At 39.6% G+C, this 20203-nt stretch overlaps 1 protein-coding gene across 11 annotated transcripts in view; it reads left to right on the plus strand.

Annotated features, from left to right (window-relative positions):
* The window catches only part of ppm1ba (protein phosphatase, Mg2+/Mn2+ dependent, 1Ba), a 211829-nt gene that overhangs the window by 176605 nt on the left and 15021 nt on the right, over positions 1 to 20203 (plus strand). For 10 of the 11 annotated variants that reach the window (XM_059985720.1, XM_059985719.1, XM_059985722.1 and 7 more), the window contains 2 exons: positions 8303 to 8414; positions 13995 to 14052. In XM_059985720.1, coding sequence (XP_059841703.1) covers positions 8303 to 8414; positions 13995 to 14052 — 170 coding nt within the window. Of the gene's footprint in view, positions 1 to 8302; positions 8415 to 13994; positions 14086 to 20203 lie in introns of those variants that run through there. The other variant, XM_059985727.1, reaches the window with a different exon arrangement.

The raw sequence follows: 20203 nt of genomic DNA on the forward strand, positions 1-20203 counted from the left end.
TGGGTCAGACAGGTGATTCTGTGGACACCGGAAAGAAACACGGATAGTAGTTTGCCTCGCAGGTGCCAGGAACCGGGATGTTTCTGGTCATGTCCACGATATCCTGAAGTGAGAAAGAGAACAGCCAGAGGTTGTGGTACATATTGATACCAACAACATAGGTAGGAAAAGGGAGGAGGTCTTGAAAACAGACTACAGGGAGTTAGGAAGGAAGTTGAGAAGCAGGATCACGTGGCCTGTTCCACGTGACAGTGAGTATGAGAATAGAATGAAGTGGAGGATAAATGTGTGGCTGAGGGATTGGAGTCCGGGGCAGGGATTCAGATTTCTGGATCAAGGGAACTCCTTTGGGGCAGGTGTGACTGTACAAAAAGGACTGGTTGCACTTGAATCCCAGGGGGACCGATATCCTGCCGGGAAGATTTCCAAAGGCTGTTGGGGAGAGTTTAAACTAGAATTGCTGGGGGTTGGGAACCAAACTGAAGAGATGGTGGAAGAAGCGGTTGGCTCCCAAATAGAGAAAGTTGTAGACAGTGAGAGAGGGAGGATAGGCAGGTGATAGAAAAGGGACGTGTTCAGACCGATGGTTTGAGATGTGTCTGTTTTAATGCAAAGAGTATTATGAACAAAGCAGATGAGCTTAGAGCGTGGATCAGTACTTGGAGCTATGATGTTGTGGCCATTACAGAGACTTGGATGGCTTGGGTAGGAATGGTTACTTCAAGTGCCAGGCTTTAGATGTTTCAGAAAGGACAGGGAAGGAGGCAAAAGAGGTGGGGGCGTGGCTCTGTTGATCAAAGATAGTGTCACGGCTGCAGAAAGGGAGGAAGTCATGGAGGGATTGTCTACGGAGTCTCTGTGTGTGGAAGTTAGGAAGAGGGAAGGGTCAATAACTCCACTGGGTATTTTTTTATAGACCATCCAATAGTAACAGGGACATCAAGGAGCAGATAGGGAGACAGGATACAGATTCTGGAAAGGTGTAAGAATAACAGGGTTGTTGTGGTGGGAGATTTTAATTCCACAAATATTGATTGGCATGTCCCTTGAGCGAGGGGTTTTCATGAGGTGGAGTTTGTTAGATGTGTTTAGGAAGGTTTCTTTACACAGTATGTAGATAAGCCTACAAGAGGAGAGGCTGTACTTACTCTGGTATTGGGAAATGAACCTGGTGAGGTGTCAGATCTGTCAGTGGAAGAGCATTTTGGAGATGGTGATCGCAATTCTATCTCCTTTACCTTAGCTTTGGAGAGTGATAGGGTCAGACAAGTTGGGAAAGCGTTTAATTGGAGTAAGGGGAACTATGAGGCTATCAGGCATGAATTTGGAAGCATAAATTGGAAACAGATGTTCTTAGGGAAATGTGCAGAAGAAATGTGGCCAATGTTCAGATATTTGCGAGGGGTTCTGCATAGATACGTTCCAGTGAGACAGGGAAAGGATGGTAGGGCACAGGAACCGTGGTGTACAAAGGCTGTTGTAAATCTAGTCAAGAAGAAAAGAAGAGCTTACAAAAGTATGTGAAGAGTAGGAGGTTAAAACATGAGAGAATAGAACCAACCGACTGTGACAGTGTGAAAGTGTGTATGGAACTGGAGGAGAGAGCAGAGGTACTTAATGAATACTGTATTTTGCTTCCGTATTCACTAGGCAAAAGGATCTTGGTGATTGTAGGGATGATTTACAGCAGACTGAAAAGCTTGAACATGTAGATATTAAGGAAGAGGATGTGCTGGACCTTTTAGAAAGCTTTAAGTTGGATAAGTCACCAGAACTGGAGGAGAGGTACCCCAGGCTACTGTGGGAGGTGAGGGAGGACATTGCTGAGCCTCTGACAATGATCTTTGCATCATCAATGGGGATAGGAGAGGTTCCGGAGGATCGGAGGTTGCGGATGTTGTTCCTTATTCAAGAAAGGGAGTAGAGATAGCCCAGGAAATTATAGACCAGTGAGTCTTACTTCAGTGGTTGGTAAGTTGATGGAAAAGATTCCGAGAGGCAGGATTTATAAACATTTGGAGAGGCATAATATGATTAGGAATGGTCTAAATGGCTTTGTCAAAGGCAGGTAGTGCGTAACAAGCCTGATTGAATTTTTTCAGGATATGACTAAACACATTGATGAAGGAAGAGCAGTAGATGTAGTGTATATAGATTTCAGCAAAGCATCTGACAAGGTACCCCATGCAAGGCTTATTGAGAAAGGAAGGAGGCATGGGATCCAAGGGGATTGCTTTGTGGATCCAGAACTGGCTTGCCCACAGAAGGCAAAGTGTGGTTGTAGACGGGTCATATTTTGCATCAAGGTCGTTCACCAGTGGTGTGCCTCAAGGATCTGTTCTAGGACCCCTATTCTTCGTGATTTTTATAAATGCCCTGGATGAAGAAGTGGAGGGATGGGTTAGAAAATATGCTGATGACATATGTTGTGGGTTGTGGGTGTTGTGGATAATATGGAGGGCTGTCAGAGGTTACAGCGGGACAACGATAGGATACAAAACTGGGCTGAGAAGTGGCAGATGGAGTTCAACCCAGGTAAGTGTGAAGTGGTTCATTTTGGTAGGTCAAGTATGATGGCAGAATATATAGTATTAATGGTAAGACTCTTAGCAGTGTGGAGGATCAGAGTCCAAGACTTACGTTTGAGTCCATAGGACATTCAAAGCTGCTGCACAGGTTGACTCTGTGATTAAGAAGGCATATGGTGCATTGGCCTTCATCAATTGTGAAATTGAGTTTAGGAGCCAAGAGGTAATGCTGTAGATACATAGGGCCCTGGTCAGACCCCACTTGGAGTACTGTGCTCAGTTCTGGTCACCTCACTACAGGAAGGATGTGGAAACCATAGAAAGGGTGCAGAGGATATTTACAAGGATGTTTCCTTGATTAGGGAGCATGCCTTATGAGAATAGGTTGAGTGAACTCGGCCTTTTCTCCTTGGAGCGACAGAGGATGGGAGGTGACCTGATAGAGATGTACAAGATGATGAGAGGCATTGATCTTGTGGATAGTCAGAGGCTTTTGATGGCTGAAATGGCTAACGTGAGAGGGCACAATTTTAAGGTGCTTGGATATGTCAGGGGTTTCAGATGTAAGAGGAGATGTCAGGGTTAAGTTTTGGTTACGCAGAGAGTGGTGAGTGTGTGGAATGGGCTATCGGCGACGGTGGTGGAGGCGGATATGATAGGGTCTTTTAAGAGACTCCTGGCTAGGTACATGGAACTTGGAGAAATAGAAGGCTATGGGTAACACCAGGTAATTTCTAAGGTAAGGACATGTTTGGCACAGCTTTGTGGGCTGAAGGGCCTGTATCATGCTGTAGGTTTTCTTTGTTTCAGTTTCTAACTCAACTTTGAGTTCATTTTCCTTGATGCTTGGTGGTTTTATCTTCCCAACTTTGAGAATAACAGACATAAGTGTATTTCTGTGCAGTTTCTTTGAAAATTATTTCTATCACTGTTGTGATGCTTGTGTTTCCTTGAGAGAACAGGCTCTATCTCCAGTAACCCAATGCTGTTTTGCTTCACTGAGGTTGTGTACCCAAAATGAACAATTACTGTGAGCAGATACAAGTTAGGATATTGAGTGATTAATTCCAGCAGCTATTACAGAATTGCAGAAATCAGAAGTGCTTCCCTGAAAAGCCAAGTTTGTTAAAACCAATATTGTTAAAAGCTGCATCTCATCTGTGGCTTTAATTCAACTATTAGCAAGGGTCTCTTCGTGAAGTTTCTCAATCTTAAGATTAATAAGATTCTTAATAAGATGAGTTTTTTTTACATCCTAAGTATGTTTGTGCAAAAGTTTGACCCACCACATGAAAGATTTTCTGGTTAATTGCAAGGTTCACTGGGATATCTTGTAATAATATATCACAAAAGGAGGCCGGTAGTTAGAACTATCCCATTTTAATCTCGTACTCCTGCTTTCCTCCTCACTCTCTGGCTTTGAAGTGTTCAACTAATGCTTTATAGAGTGTTTCAAGTCAATATGCTTTGTCAACTCTTTTAAAGAGAACTTCTTTCTTGCATAGGTAGTGTTGAACATTGCATTCAGTCCAACTCATTACCCTAACGAGGAAGGTGTTTTCTGATACAAGTACAGCAAACATTTTAGAATACTTCACATGCTGGGCAGCACCTGCAAAGAGGAACATTTAATCTTCATAGTCAATAGCCTTTCATCAGAACTATCATGAGTATATTCAGTGCTACTGGTTATAAATTTGGATTTTCTGCACTTGGAAATTCTTACTTTTCCATGACGTTTCCTTAATGTTGCTTTGCAATCATCATACATCTTCATCCTCTGATTGTTGTCTTGAAGAAAAATTGTCCTTCGTTTACTGTATTAAAGTAGGTGCAATCTAGAATTTATTTAACTGAATTTATCTGCTTCAGTGCTGCGGTGGAATTTGAACTCTTATAATTCATCAGTCCAGACCTCTATATTAATAGCAAGAGATACAAAAAGTACTTGGTGAGGCAATAATGATTTTCTTTGCTCTCAAAACAGCATTTGCACCAGGGTGTGATGTGGAAGAACCTTATTGAGTTTGAAATGTGGGAGATACATGTGAGATCAGCTGTAGCAGAAAAGAACTGTGGTAAAAGAAATTAAGTGCTTGTGATGTTACTTTTCATAAAGATGTAATCTTTGGAACGATGAATTAAGAATAACAGAGAAATTGAGCAATTAATGAAATAATGAAACAGTTTGGCAGCAAGAGTTTTTTCCCAGCACTATTGCAAAAAGACAAAAGCATGTCAAGACAAATGGAAACAGTGGTCATGTTTCTTTAGTATTCATGGACCATCTTTTGCTGTTTATTTGCTGAATGAGCTTGTAATAATTTTTGTGGAAATCAAGGTGAATTAATTTTTATTTCATTCCTCCCCAAATAATCCTGGTGGTTAAGAGATAAGAAATGTGATCGCTTTTCTGAAAATTCTTGTGGAGTCAATTGTATTGCTTGCATCCGTAGTCTCACTCTTTGTCCTGATTTGATTTTGAAAAAATGGTATATTGAATTGTTTGCTGTTAGATCAGGTGGAGTATGCAGCTTGGTATCAGGCCTTTTGGTAAAGCCTATATGTTGAGATTCCTTTGTTACATTTTTCTTTATAAAACACATCATCAGACGTAAGCAGATATGTGATTTAAAAACTTGGATAGGGTAGATTATCGTAATCTACTTTTGGATATTTTTTCAGTGTGTAATCTGTAATTCATGTCATAATCAATACATTAGGGAAGACAAATTAATGTCCTATATTTCAACATTACTGGTAATTAGATGCTTGAATTGCCTAGGAAAACTTCGCAAAAACAGTTGGTCTGGTATTCATATTGCTCACAACTTGGTTTGTTTTCAATCGGACCAATAGTATAACAAAAAGTTGGACAAAGCACAGCAATGTACTAGAAATGCAGAACATGAGTATGCTATTTTTTAAATCTGGGCAATAATTAAAAGTAAAGCGGTATCAAAAAATATGAAGGTAGAAATGGAAGAATTTTAAACACTTGTATTTTAGTGAATATGAAAGTCATTCCTCCTGTTGTGAATTGTTGGTTTTGGTAGATACTTGATTGCATCATTGGGGTGGAGTTAATTGCTTTTTTAAAAAGATTGGGGAATCTGCTTGTACTTTGTATTGAGTGCTTAATCTTGTTGAAGCATGCAGAGCTTGTGAGAATTCCTCTTGGAATTTAGGAGGCAGATTATGAGAGAACAGAAAAGATTTGAAAATGCATATATGGCTGATAAGTGGAAAGTACACAAGTTTGTTTAGTTCTAGTTGCATTTAATTCTCAGCTGCTGCTCTCCACCATTCCAACTGCAAACCGGGAAAAGAATTTTAAAAATTTATTTCAGACATTTACTTCACTGTTAAACAATTGTCTAACTGGTGGAATCCTGTGACACTTCTAGATTTAATTTTACCTCACCTAAGCTGATTTTATAAGAACTTCATGTGAATCTGTATTAATAATTTTCAAAATTATGAGCCTATGATCACTAACTCACTTATTATTATTTATGTTATTGCATTATTTTTAACTACCTAAAGCTTCAATAGTTTTATTACAACAGTCTTCTGAAAGTGAACTGGTTTTTAGTTGATAATCAAAAATTCTTTCAAATAACTTGGTGAATACGTACTTCCTTAAAATCATAAGTGGACTGGTTGACTGCCAACCAATAGCTGCATGCTTGACTTCTCATCATCCCTTTGCATCTCAGTACGTCCGAGTGCATTCTGTAACGTGAGTATGTGGAGACAGATACATTATATATGTGCCCTCTTAGCCTTAGGCAAGCTGTAGATGATGCATCTACTCTCGTTCCATTTATTAGAAAGGGGTTGATGACCTTCACTGAAAGTAAGTTATTTACTTTGTTAACTTTGCTTTAACTAATATTAATAATTTAATTTACATGAGTAGTTTGTTTAAAATAAATATATTTGCACACACTTAGTGATTCAAGACCAGCTTCTTCCACTCTGCCATCCAATTCATAAATGTACATTGAGCCCATGAGCACTACCACACTTTTTAATTTGTTTTTTCATTATTTTTAATCTAACTATTTTATATCCAACTATACACACATACTTACTGTAATTGGTTTACTATTTTTTCTTTCTGTATTATCTTGTATTGCATTGTACTGCTGCTGCTCAGTCAACAAATTTCATAACACATGCCCGAGCTAATAAACCTGATTCTGATTAATGTTTTCTAACACATTGGCTTACACAAGGGGGCATAGTTTTAAGGTGCTTGGAAATAGATGCAAGGGGGATATCAGAAGTAAGTTTTCCACACAGAATGATGGATGCGTGGAATGCACTGCCAGCAAAGGTGGTAGAGGCGGATCTTTTTCAGAGAGAAGTACATGGAGCTTAGGAAAATACTGGGCTATGTAGTAGGGAAATTCTATGCAGCTTCTAGAGTAGGTTACATGGTTGGCACAACATTGTGAGCTGAAGGGTCTGTAATGTGCTGTAGATTTCTATGTTCTAATTTTAATTGGACTATTCTGTGAATTACTTATTAAATATTTAATTACATTTGTCTTTGATCAGTAGAGGAGCTGTCAATAGGTCATCAGGGCAACACATGGACAGGACATTAATTACCTGCGCACTGTTATACAGGATGTGGTGCTCTAAGCTCTTAACTATAGTATACTGTTAGTATTCAATTTAATTTAAAGCTTAAATCTCTGATTTAGTCCTTCCTTAGGATTGACTCTGGAGTTCATATTCAGAGCGGAATTTTGTTTACTGACCCACAGGGAATGTGCAAATATTTGTATCTAATATAACTGAGCCATGATTGATCAAAAATAATATTACTTTTGGCCATCATCTATGCACATACGTAGGAACTTTGAATTTACAGTCGGCCCTCCTTATCTAGTGGATTGGTTCCAGGACCCTTTGTGGATACCAAAAAACGCAGATGCTCAAGTCCCTTATTTAGCCTGTCTTAGTGCAGTGGACTTTAGGAACCGATGAAGCTGGGGACCTTCTTTAACCTGTCTCAGTGTGGTGGACTTTGTGGAGCTCAGGACCTGCCGCTCGCAGCTGCTGCTGAATCTGCAGTGTTTCTGTTCCGTTGATGGAAAACGATTAAGATTGGAAATAATAAAGCAATAGGAAAGAGATGAAATGCCACCAGTCATTGGAAGAGCGTTCAGCTGCAGTTGGTGAATGATCAGAACAATTTTAAAGGATAAAATGAGAATAATGGAGCACGTGAAAGGCCCCACCCCGATGAAAGCTACAATTATTACTAAGCAATGCAGTGGTTTAATTATTGAAATACATACGTTTCTTAAGTGTTTTATATGCATAGAAAGGTAAAATATATATATACTAAGACAAACGTTTGATTAACTGATGCTAAATAATATCAGATGTATCTGTTCCGACTTACTTATAATACTTAATGTAAAGTAAATGCTATGTAAATAGTTGTTATACTGTATTGTTTAGGGAACAATGACAAGAAAAAAAAGTCTGTACATGCTCAAACAATAAGTGCTAGAGAGAGAACTTCTGGGTTTTCGTGATCCGCGGTTGGTAGAATCCGCGCATGCGAACTTGCAGATAAGGAGGGCTGACTGTACTTATAAGGAAGTCTGCTCACATGTACCAGTGTTCATAAGTTGCGCATTCTTAACCCAGGGACTGCCTGAAATAGTTTTTAATTTTGTTGCAAAGCACATGAAAATTTGTATTTTAAATGCATCTTTAGTAATATGTATCTCTTTAATAATCAAAACTAGAAATAATGTCGAAACCCAGTGAAGAAGGGATGCCTGATTTGGTTCACGTGATGCGTACTCTCTCTATGGAGAATATCCCTAATCTTCCCCCAGGAGGAGGCCTTGCAAGCAAGTGAGTATAAAATCTTTTGCATCTATAATGAGAGTCATAAGCTTTGCCTTTGAGTGTTATTGTAGTTGTTTTTTGACTGCCCATTGGTTAAATTGAGGAACAAGGCAACTGGTTGTGGCAAACAAAATTATTCAATCTTCTTGCAGTATTTTTCTCAATTCTTTCTGAAGTAATTATCTTCAAAATCACATTGCAGAATAGAAGATACCTCTGAATGTATTAGAGTCAAAGCTACACAAAGGTAAAAGGAGGGATACGGAACATTGGCAGATGATAAGATAGTGAAAACTGTCCTTTTCCAAAATCAAAAATAGAAAGTGCATTTTCTAGATCTAGATCTTCCATTTCTCTTTGGCTAGAAGATTGAGGCAAAGGACTGGAGTATTTTGTAATATCGTATAGGTTTATTAAAGGGAAAATGATTAAATTTGACAATTATGAATAAATAAATCACTGCCAGGTTTATCAATGTGAGGCAAACTTTTAGAAACAATCATGGAGATGAGCATGAAATGGCAGTGAGAATTTCTAACAGCAAATTGCATTGAAGTAATATGGTTTGAGTCCTGGTCTGGGCCTCATTATCTCTTGCCATACAATATTATCTACTCCTGCCAACCTTGCCCTTCACTCTAACAGGAACACGCACATTGAGCTTTCACTATCTCACCTTTGTCAAAGATCCCTTTAACCACAAGCAATTTAATCCAATCAACCTTTACAAGCTCCTGTCACATACTGTCAAAATTTGTATTGTCCCAATTTCAATTTTGAATGTTAACCATCTCTGTCCATTTCCATAACTATTTTTAAATTACTGGTCCAATGTCATTTCTCCCACTGTCAACTTTGTCACTTATCTTGCCTTATTACCCAGGAGTAGGTGGAGCTCTGCCCTTTCATTTGTTTAGGCCTCTATATGTTAACTGAGGAAACTTTCCTGAACATACTGCACAATCTTCACCCCAGTTAAGCCCTTAATGCAGCAGTTCCAGTCTGTTTGTAAGTTAATATCCCCAACTATCGCAACCTTATTCTTATAGCTCTCCACAATGTCCCCACATACTTATTCTCCCCAATTCCTGTTGACTAATTCAGAGGTTTAAAGTACAGCCCAAGAAAGGGTTCATTCTGTTCTTAGTTCTCAGTTCCACCTATTAAAGCCTCACCGGATGATCCTTCAGTAATTTCATTGTGATGTTCCACTTATTCAGAAATGTAACTTCTCCACCTTCACCTCTATCTCACTGAAAGCATCAGTACCCTGGAACATCAAGCTGCTAACCTGATCCTCCTTTAGCCATGTTTCTGTAATGGTTATAATACCTTCCTTCTATTAGCTAATGTGTCTCACAATTAGTCAATCAGGAATATTGCTCTTAGACCCTGTCATGCTGCTTCATCTCCTAACTCTCAGACCCACAAATAATTAGGAAGGCTAACAAAATGTTATCATTCATTGCTAGAGTAACTGAATACAAATGTCGAGATATTCTGCCTCAGTTACCTTGGACATTGGTGAGACTACATATGGTGTATTGTATTGGTCTTTTTTAAAGTAAGCATGTAAATGTATTGGAAACATTTCATAGAGAGTTTCCTGACTGATAACTGGAATGTGATTATTTTATGAAAAAAGGTTGAACAGGCTTGACTTGTATCAGCAGAGGTTTAAAAGAGTGAGGAGCAAATTGATTAATACAAAATTCTTGAGGAATCTTGATATGCTGATGTTGAGCATGTTACCTCTTGTGAGCAAATCTAGAATGAGGCATGACAATTTTAAAATAAGGGTTGTCCAATTAATGAAAAAATGAGAGGAAATTCTGCTCTGAGGGTTGTGAGTGTTCTGAATTTTAATATTGGATTTAGCAGAGTAGATTCAGCCATACCAGTTTAGGAGTGCATTTGGACTTTCAGAGGGCCCTTGTAGGCTACTGTGGAAGAGGTTAATAAACAAAATCAGAAAGTAACATTAGAGATGAAATACTGGAATGGATTAAGGATGTTTACTGGATGAAAAACAGCAGAAATAGGTTATTTCCACGGTAAGAGGCTAAGCTGGCCTCACTTACAGACTCCATGAAGTCTTGCTGCATGAATGGGCAAGCATGTGTCAAATGGGATACAATACGCAAAAGTACTCTGTCATCTGTTTGGGTAAGAAAAAGTAGCTTAGATGTTGAGAGACTGAAAGGATTACTTAGTGGTAGTCCTTCAGATTCAAAGTAGACACGCTGTTGTGCAGTTCATCTGTGAACATGGAGGTGGCTCTGCAATCCCAGTCTGGAAGTGCAGAGTCTAGCACAATGGGGGCACTGGAAGTCCATTGTAATAATTGTGGCTGCTGTTCCGTTACGCCGCTCACAGTTTTCCATCACTTTCTGGCAGTGTCTGTCTTCAAAACTAGTGTTGGCTTCATAGCACAGGGCTCACCAGCGGGTTTGTCAGCAGCCGCAGCTTCTAGTTCCCTTGGCTGGATGTCACAGTAGCGAGAGTTTCCTTCACAGCGTCTTTGTAGCACTTGAGTAGACTACCTTGAGATCTCTTTCTGGTCTCCAGTTCACCATAGAGCAACTGGCGAGGCATACGGTGGTAGTCCATTCTGATGACGTGTCCCACCCACCGCATCTGGACTCTGATGATCAGGGACTCAGTGCTGGTGGACTCTGTGCAATCCAAGATCTCCAGATTGGAGACACGGTCTTGTCAACGAATGCCAAGGATGGAGCGGAGAGCATGCATGTGAAATTTCTCCAATTGTTTGATGTGTCGTAGGTACAGAGTCCAGGTCTCACATCCATATAGGAGAGAAGGGATGACCACAGCTCTGTAGACTTTCAACTTTGTGGAGATGTAGATGTTGTGTTGATTGAGCACTCTGGTACACAGCCTCTCTAGAGCCTGGCTGGGCTTGCTGATCCTGGAGTCAGTTTCTTTGCCCAAAGTCCCAACACTCGAGATGATGCTTCCCAAGTATTTGAAGTTGTTTACATTTGCCCTGAGGCAAGTCAAGGAGAAGTGCATCGAGCAGAACAAGCCTTGTCTTCATTGACCTGGCAAAGGCATTTGACACTGTAAACAGGGAGGCTGTCTGGATCATCCTGAGACATTACAGATGCCTGAGGAAATTCGTAAAAATTATTCAGCTGCTCCACGACGGAATGTCAGGACTGAAAGGATTATTGTTCAGGTTAATGGAGATACACAGGCAGATGGTTAGTATTGCCAGAATGTTTCATGATAAGAATAAAGACATCCTGCTGCAATGATATAGGACCCTTGTGTAACTCTATGTGACATATACAGGTTTGACCTCCCTACATTTAAAAAAAAATTGGATTGAAGCAATACTGTTAAAAATTAACAGTCCAATTCCTGGCATGGTATCTACGCCCACCTGCACAAGCTGGCGAGCACTGTGAGGGTCATGTTATTTGACTTCTCCAGTGTGTTCAACACCATCTGCCCTGCTCTGCTGGGTGAGAAGCTGACAGTGATGCAGGTGGATGTTTCCCTGGTGTCATGGATTATTGATTACCTGACTGGCAGATCACAGTACGTGTGCTTGCAACACTGTGTGTCAGCAGCACTGGGGCTCCACAGGGGACTGTCCTGTCTCCCTTTCTCTTCACCATCTACACCTTGGACTTCAACTACTGCACAGTGTCTTGCCATCTTCGGAAGTTTTCTGATGACTGTTCCATAGTTGAATGTATCAGCAAGGGAGATGAGAAGGAGTACAGGGCTAAGGTGGGAAACTTTGTCACATGGTGTGAGTAGAATCATCTGCAGCTTAGTGTGAAAAAGACTAAGGAGCTGGTGGTGGACCTGAGGGGGGGCAAAGGCACCGGTAACTCCTGTTTCCATCCAAGGGGTCAGTGTGGACATTGTGGAGGATTACAAATACCTGGGGACACGAATTGACAATAAACTGGACTGGTCAAAGAACACTGAGGCTGTCTACAAGAAGGGTCAGAGCCGTCTCTACTTCCTGAGGAGACTGAGGTCCTTTAACATCTGCTGGACGTTGCTGAGGATGTTTTATGAGTCTGTGGTGGCCAGTGCTATCATGTTTGCTGTTGTGTGCTGGGGCAGCAGGCTGAGAGTAGCAAACACCAACAGAATCAACAAACTCATTCATAAGGCTAGTGATGTTGTAGGGGTGGAACTGGACTCTCTGATGGTGGTGTCTGAAAAGAGGATGCTGTCCAAGTTGCATGCCATCTTGGACAATGTCTCCCATCCACTCCATAATGTACTGGTTAGGCATAGGAGTACGTTCAGCCAAAGACTCATTCCATCGAAATGCGACACTGAGCGTCATAGGAAGTCATTCCTGCCTGTGGCCATCAAACTTTACAGCTCTTCCCTCAGAGTGTCAGACACCCTGAGCCAATAGGCTGGTCCTGGACTTATTTCCACTTGGAATAATTTACTTATTATTTAATTATTTATGGTTTTGTATTGCTTTATTTCTACACTATTCTTGGTTGGTGTGACTGTAACAAAACCCAATTTCCCTCGGGATCTGTAAAGTATGTATGTCTGTCTGTCTTAATAAAAGTTTGTGATGGGGAAAATTAAACAACTGGTGTATACTCTCTAATGTTTGGAAGAATGACAGATAATCTCTTTGAAATACATACAGTTCTTTTGGGGATGGTCAGGTTAGATGTGAAGTTGATTTTTCCTCCAGCTGGTATGTTCATACTAAGTTCAAATCTCAAGCATGGCCAATCTGGACATAGATGAGATGTACTTTGTTCACCCAGCTATAGTGGATTCTGCAGATGAGAGGCTCATGGTGTCTTAGTCAACTTTATATTCAAGAATGAGATAATAATATCTTTAGCTTTTAAATGATGAAAGGTATGAGGAGCCTCATGGCCTACTTTGGCTTTTTTACCCATATGTTCTTCAATTTTAATCTTTTTCTCCTCAGATTGTTACAATAAACTTCTCCCTTGTCTTCCAGGTGTATGCTTTTAAGTTTATGGAGAATTTTGTAACTAGGATTGAGGTTGCCTGCCATTTTGTGGCCTGCTGGGCCATTTTGTTTAATACTTTGTCCCAGCTGGTCTGATTTCTCTCAAGTATTCTGTAGTTGCTTTGCCATGCTTATGTTTATGACATCATATTCTTTGTCCATTGAATTCCCCTTCTCACTCAAGTCCTCCACATGATCAATGTCAGCTGATATTGATAACATACTTTCATCTTAAGTATTGTATTCCACCTTATTAATTCCATTGTTCTTAACCCTATCGGGGATATAGATCTGATGACTGATGAGTCGCAAGGGGCAAATCATTTTCTGTGTCATATGTAATGCGGTCAAGTCTGTTTCACACAGAAGTGAAGCATCTTATTAAATTCTCAGATTCTTGTGCCATTTTCTGTAATATTCATTCTCAATGGGGAGAAATATCAGTCAGTGGAAAATATGTTAAATGAGCTACCAAAAAAGAAACAGCTCATGTTTAACTGTCGACTTTCTTTTACACTAGATATCATGGCTTAATACCTCTTTACATTTTGTTACAAGTTTAATTGTTTGTGTTTCCATAATCCTTTTAGGCGCAGTGTGATAGAAGCTGTTTATAATAGACTGAATCCACACAGGGATGATGATGGGGTGAGCTTTATTTTCTTATGCATATACAGTTAATTCACAAAATAGATCCAGAAGTTTATTCTGGATTAGAATGTACGTAACGTAAAATGTTGACTGCAATGTTTCCACTCTCCCCTATTTGATTACATTTTTAATCTAAACATTTGCTTGGCATAAAGATTCTTATGATAAAGTATTCTGATACATATCCTTAATATGTAGCAAAATAGATAATTTTGGCCAAGATAAATATTTTTTGCATAAATTCTGCATTTTTGATGAAAAAATAATTTGAAATGTATAAACACATTCTTATTAATTGGTGAAACTAAAATAAAAATATTGGAAGGTATAAAAATTTATAGAAGACATGAAGTGTGAAAAGTCAATCCTTTCAAAATATTTTCAATGAATTATGCTCATCAAGATTAGTGAATCTTAAGGAAGGGAAAACTTCTACTTCTGACAGACTGTGAATACTGGTATAAAGTCTTATATACTCACATCAGCCTAGATATGTGAAAAAATGTTCTTTTATCTAACATAGAAACTTAGAAAACCTACGGCACAATATAGGCCCTTCGGCCCACAATGCTGTGCTGAACATGTACTTACTTTAGAAATTACCTAGCGTTACCCATAGCCCTCTATTTTTCTAAGCTCCATGTACCTATCCAAGAAACTCTTAAAAGACCCTATCTCTTCCTATTGTACCTTCCTGAAACTTCTCACTTGGCAGAATCTATAAATTAGATTGTTGAATGTTACCAGCTTATTGGCAGTGCTATACTCCCCTTTAAGAATTTTAGTGAAAATTGTTTAAACTTACTTCTAATTTGCATTGGAATTCAGGTAACAGTGTCAAAAGAGTGATCTTAATCTGCCACAACAACTTTAATATGCTACAGCATGTGTAAATCAAAAGGTGCTGGAGGTATTTCAACAGAGTATCTCATTTGTGGAGAGAGAAATGGCCTTAGTGTTTCCGGGATAAGTTCTTTCAGGAGAATTGATGAAAGTTAGAAGGAAAAACTTATTTGAAGTTTGAGTGGTAAAGTCTGAAGTCCATCAGAACTTCACTGCAGAGTTTTTAATCATTCAAACTTTAAAAGAAACTTTTAACTTTTCATTAGTTTTGCTGAAAGAATGCCAACCTAAATTATTAACTGCATTTCTTTCTTCTCAGCTGCTACCTGATCTGCCATGTATATTCAGCAGTGTCTGTTCTATTTTAGATTTTCTGCATTCAAAATGTTTGGTTTCAAGCAGTTAATTGGGCGGCTTAATATTATGCTACCAGAACATACATTTGAACAGTATTTTTTTTAAATAAAGAACTGGATAATAATAAATGCTACTTTTCCAGGCAAAGTAGGAAAGTTTGAACCCCTATCATTTGAAATCAGTTGAATAAATTGACAGGCCTCAGTTTATTTCATTTGCCAAATACATCTGACAAAGCATTTGTTTACAGAGATTAGGTTCATTTGTCACATGTATATTGAAACTTTTTCAACTACCAAAGCCTAGCATGCTATACTTGCATAGTTAATTTCAGGAAGGTATGCGGTTGGTCTACAATATCCCTCTGTTAAGGGTGCTGCCATTAACTGTATACTTTTACTTTAGACGCCCCCAGCCCAACTTTGGGAAAGTATCTAACATCTGAGTTAGTATGACAGGCTAAATTTAAAGCAGCTGACATAGCAAGCCAGATCTTGGGTTAGTTCACCAATATATGCACTCATGTAAGATGCATTTAATGAATGTCATGTTCTTGTTTTGACCCCTTAAAAAATTCCAAGAATATCAATATATGCCACATTAAACAATAATTATAATTCCTAATGCATTTTTTTCTACAAATAGCGTACTTGTGAATTTCTCTAGTTTTGATTGCACTTTGGTTGTATGCAGAATAATTGTCATTAACTGTTTTCAATATGGAAGGCCAAAAGAAAACATACATTTGGGGTGAATTAGTAGATGGAACTAGCACTTGTGTGCTTGACTTATAAACACACTATGCTGGAAATCAGGTTGGAGGATCAACACATTATATTCTGTCTGGGTAGTCCAACCTGCTGGCATGAACATTGATCTCTTGAACTTCCAATAATGAAATCCCCCCCCCCACCTCCTTCAGCATTTTCCTCTCTCATTTAATCTCCTTCCTTACCTGCCCATCACCTCTTTCACCAATCAACTTCCCAGCTCTTTACTTCACCATCCCACCCCAGTTTCACCGAGCACCTTGTCTTTCTTCTTCTCCTCCTCCCTCCCCCCCCCCACCTTCTAACTCTGACTCCTCATCATTTTTGTTTCCTTCAGTCCTGATGAAGGGTCTCACCCCGAAACATCAACTTTTTTCTGTTGATGCTGTCTGGCCTGCTGAGTCCCTTCAGCATTTTGTGTGTGCTGCTATGCTGGTAGTATTTATATGAACCAGGTAGCATCTGGGGAGAGAGAAATTAAGCTAATGTTTCAAATTGATGGATGTTTCTCAGAAGTAATGAAAGGTTTGGGAAAAATAATGAACTCTTTAAATCTTGGCCTGAAAATATTGCAACAGGTGTTTGGGCCATTTTCATCAGCTGCTTCCTGATTGACCCAGGAATTCTCTTTTCCCCAACTACCAAATGTCACATGAACAAGTGTAGTAGATGTTCAAAAATGGTTGAATAATGTATTTGCTGCAACTCAGTTAATGAAGCAGTCTACTCAGCATAGAATATAGAACAGTACAGTACAGGAACAGGCCCTTTGACCCTTGACATCTTGACATTTGAACTGCACCCGAGGTTTCTGAAAGAGGTAGTGGTAGAAATTGTGGAGGCATTAGTAATGATCTTTCAAGAATTATTGGACTCTGGCATGGCTCCATGGACTGGAAAATTGCAAATGTCACTCCACTCTTTAAGAAAGGAGGGAGGCAGCTAAAAGGAAATTATATTTAGCCTGACCTTAGTGGTTGGGAAGATGTCGGAGGTTAAGGAGTACTTGGTGACACAGGAAAGATGGAACAAAATCAGCAAAGTTTCCTTAAGGGAAAAATCTTGCCTGACGAACCTGTTGGAATTATTTGAGGAGATTACAAGTAGGATAGATAAAGGGGATGCAGAGGATGTTGTATATTTGGATTTTCAGAAGGTCTTTGCCAAGGTGCCTCACATGAGGCTGCTTACTAAGTGTTAAGAAGCCATGGTATTACAGGAAAGTTACTGGCATGGTTAGAGCATTGACTGATTGGTAGGAGGCAGTGAATGGCAATAAAATAATCCTTGTCTGGTTGGCTGCCAGTGACTGGTGGTGTTCCACCGGGGTTGGGACCTCTTCTTTTTAAGCTGTATATCGATGATTTAGATGATGGAATAGGTAGCTTTATTGCCAAGCTTGCAGATGATTTGAAGATTGGTAGAGGTGGTGTTGAGGAAACAGGAAAGCTACAGAAGGACTTAGACTGATTAGGAGAATGGGCAAGAGAGTGGTAAATGAAATACAGTGTTGGAAAATGCATGGTCATGCACTTTGGTAGAAGAAATAAATGTGCAGACTATTTTCTAAAAGGAGAGAAAATCCAAAAATCTGAAATGCAAAAGGACTTGAGAGTCCTTGTGCAGAACACACTAAAGGTTAACTTGCAGGTAGAGGAAGGCAAATGCAATATCAGCATTCATTTCAAAAAGTCTAGAATATAAGAGCAGGGATGTGATGCTAAGGCACTGGTGAGGCCCTGCCTTGAGTATTATGAACAGTTTTGGTTTCCTCATCTAAAAAAAGATGTGCTGACTTTGGAGCAGGTCTAGAGGAGGTTCACAAGAATAATTCTGGGAATGAAAGGGTTATCATGAGAGGAATGTTTGGTGGCTCTGGGTCTGTACTTGCTGGAACTTAGAAGGATGGGGGGGTGTGGAATCTCATTGAAATCTTTTGAATGTTGAAAGGTCTAGACAGTAGATGTAGAAAGGATGTTCGCCATGATGTGGGAGTCTATAACAAGAGGGCACAGCCTCAGGATAGAGGGGTGTCCATTTAAAATAGAGATGTGAGGAAATTTTTTTCACCAGGGGTTGGTGAATTTGTGGAATTTGTTACAGGCAGCTGTGGAGACCACATTGCTGGGTGTATTTAAGGCGAAGAATGATAGGTTCCTAATTGGCCACAGCATGAAAAGTTACAGGGAGAAGGCTGGGAGTGGGGCTGAGGAGGGAAAAGAAAGGATCAACCAGGATTGAATGGTGGAGCAGACTCAATGTGCCAAACGGCCTAATTCTGCTCCTATGTGTTACGGTCTAATGGTGTAATATATGTGCCAGCCACAATAGTTTAAATCAGACCTTTCTGTCTGTACAGGACCCATAGTCCTCCCCTCCCTGTCCTCTATCATGTCTGTTTTCACCCCTGGCAGTGTGTCCTAGACATTTGCCACCCTCTATATATAAAAAAAGCTTACCCCAAAAACCTCCTTTAAACTTTCTACCTTTCACTTTAAAGCTACAGTTGCAAGAAAAAGTTTGTGAACTCTTTTGCAATAATCTGGTTCTCTGCATTAACACACAAACAATTATACTATTTCTTGTCAATGCTGAGTACACCATCTAAACAGTCACAGTCTAGGTTCCAAAAAGTATGTGAACCTCTGGCATGATGCCTTCTACAAAAGCTATTTGGAGTCAGATGTTCCAGTCAATCTGATGAGATTGGAGGTGTGGATTGTAGAGGGGCCCTGCTCTGTATTTAAAAAAAAGACACACAAAGTCAGGTTACTGACAGAGCCTGGTCTTCTCAAAAAGATCTGTTTATGTGCACCATGCCTTGATCCAAACAACTTTTAGAGGACCTTAGAAGAAGAAATGTAGAGATACATTTCGAGGAAAAAGGCTAAAAAAGAATTTCTAAAGACCTGAGTATTCATCAATCCACAATAAGAGAAATTGTCTACAAATAGAGGAAGTTCAGTACTATTGCTCCTTTCCCAAGGACTGGGCATCCTGCAAAGATTTCATCAAGCACAATATGCAATGCTAAAAGAGATGAAAAAGAACCCAAGGGTAACAGGAAAAGACCTGCAGAAATCTCTTGAACTTGCTAAAGTCTCTGTTCGTGAGCCCACTATAATAAAAACACTAAACAAAAATGGTGGTCATGGAAGTACACCACGGAGGAAACCATTGCTCTCCAGAAAAAACATTGCTGTATGTCTCAAGTTTGCAAAAGACGACCTGGATGTTCCACAACGTTCCTGGAACAACGTTCTCTGGACAGATGAGACAAAAGTTGAACCCTTTGGCAGAAATGCATACTGCTATGTTTGGAGGAAAAAGGGTATTACACACCAACACTAAAACCTCATCCCAACTGTGAAGCATGATGGAAGGAGCATCATGGCTTGGGGCTGCCACAGGGCCTGGACAGCTTGCAATTGTTGAAGGAACAAGATACTTTACAGGAAAATGTCAGGGTAGCGGCCCATCATCTGAAACTGAATAGAAGGTGGATGATGCAAAAAGACAATGATCCAACACACAAGAGTAAATCAACAACAGAATGGTTTAAAATGAAGAAAATTTATGTTTTGGAATGGCCAAGTCGGAGTCCAGAGCTTAACCCAATCGAGATGCTGTGGCATGACCTGACGAGGGCTATTCATGCATGGTCTCCCAGAAATATGAACTCAACCAGTTTTGTATGGAGGAATAGTTTAAAATTCCTCCTCACTGTTGTGCTAGTCTGATTAGCAGCTACAGGAAACAACATTATTACTGCTAAAGGAGGTTCTACCGGTTATTAAATACAAGGGTTCACATACTTTTTCATGTATTCAATAAAGACATGAAAAATGCAATTGTCTTTTATTAGTTCATACAGATTGTATTTGTCTATTAGCGTGTCTTAACTGAAGATAAGATCACATTCTATGAGTGATTAATGCAGAAAACCAGGTACAGGCAGCCCCCGGGTTACGTAGGAGTTCCGTTCCTGGATCCGTCTTTAAGTCGGATTTATACGTAAGTCGGAACAAGTACATCGGTATTATTTAGCGTCAGTTAGTCAAACGTTTGTCTTAGTATATAGTATATATTTTACCTTACTATGCATATAAAACACTTAAGAAACGTATGTATTACAATAGTTAAACCACTGCGTTGCTTAGTACTAATTGTAGCTTTCA

The sequence above is a fragment of the Hypanus sabinus genome, chromosome 12, assembly GCF_030144855.1.
Source record: "Hypanus sabinus isolate sHypSab1 chromosome 12, sHypSab1.hap1, whole genome shotgun sequence".
Taxonomy (NCBI): domain Eukaryota; kingdom Metazoa; phylum Chordata; class Chondrichthyes; order Myliobatiformes; family Dasyatidae; genus Hypanus; species Hypanus sabinus.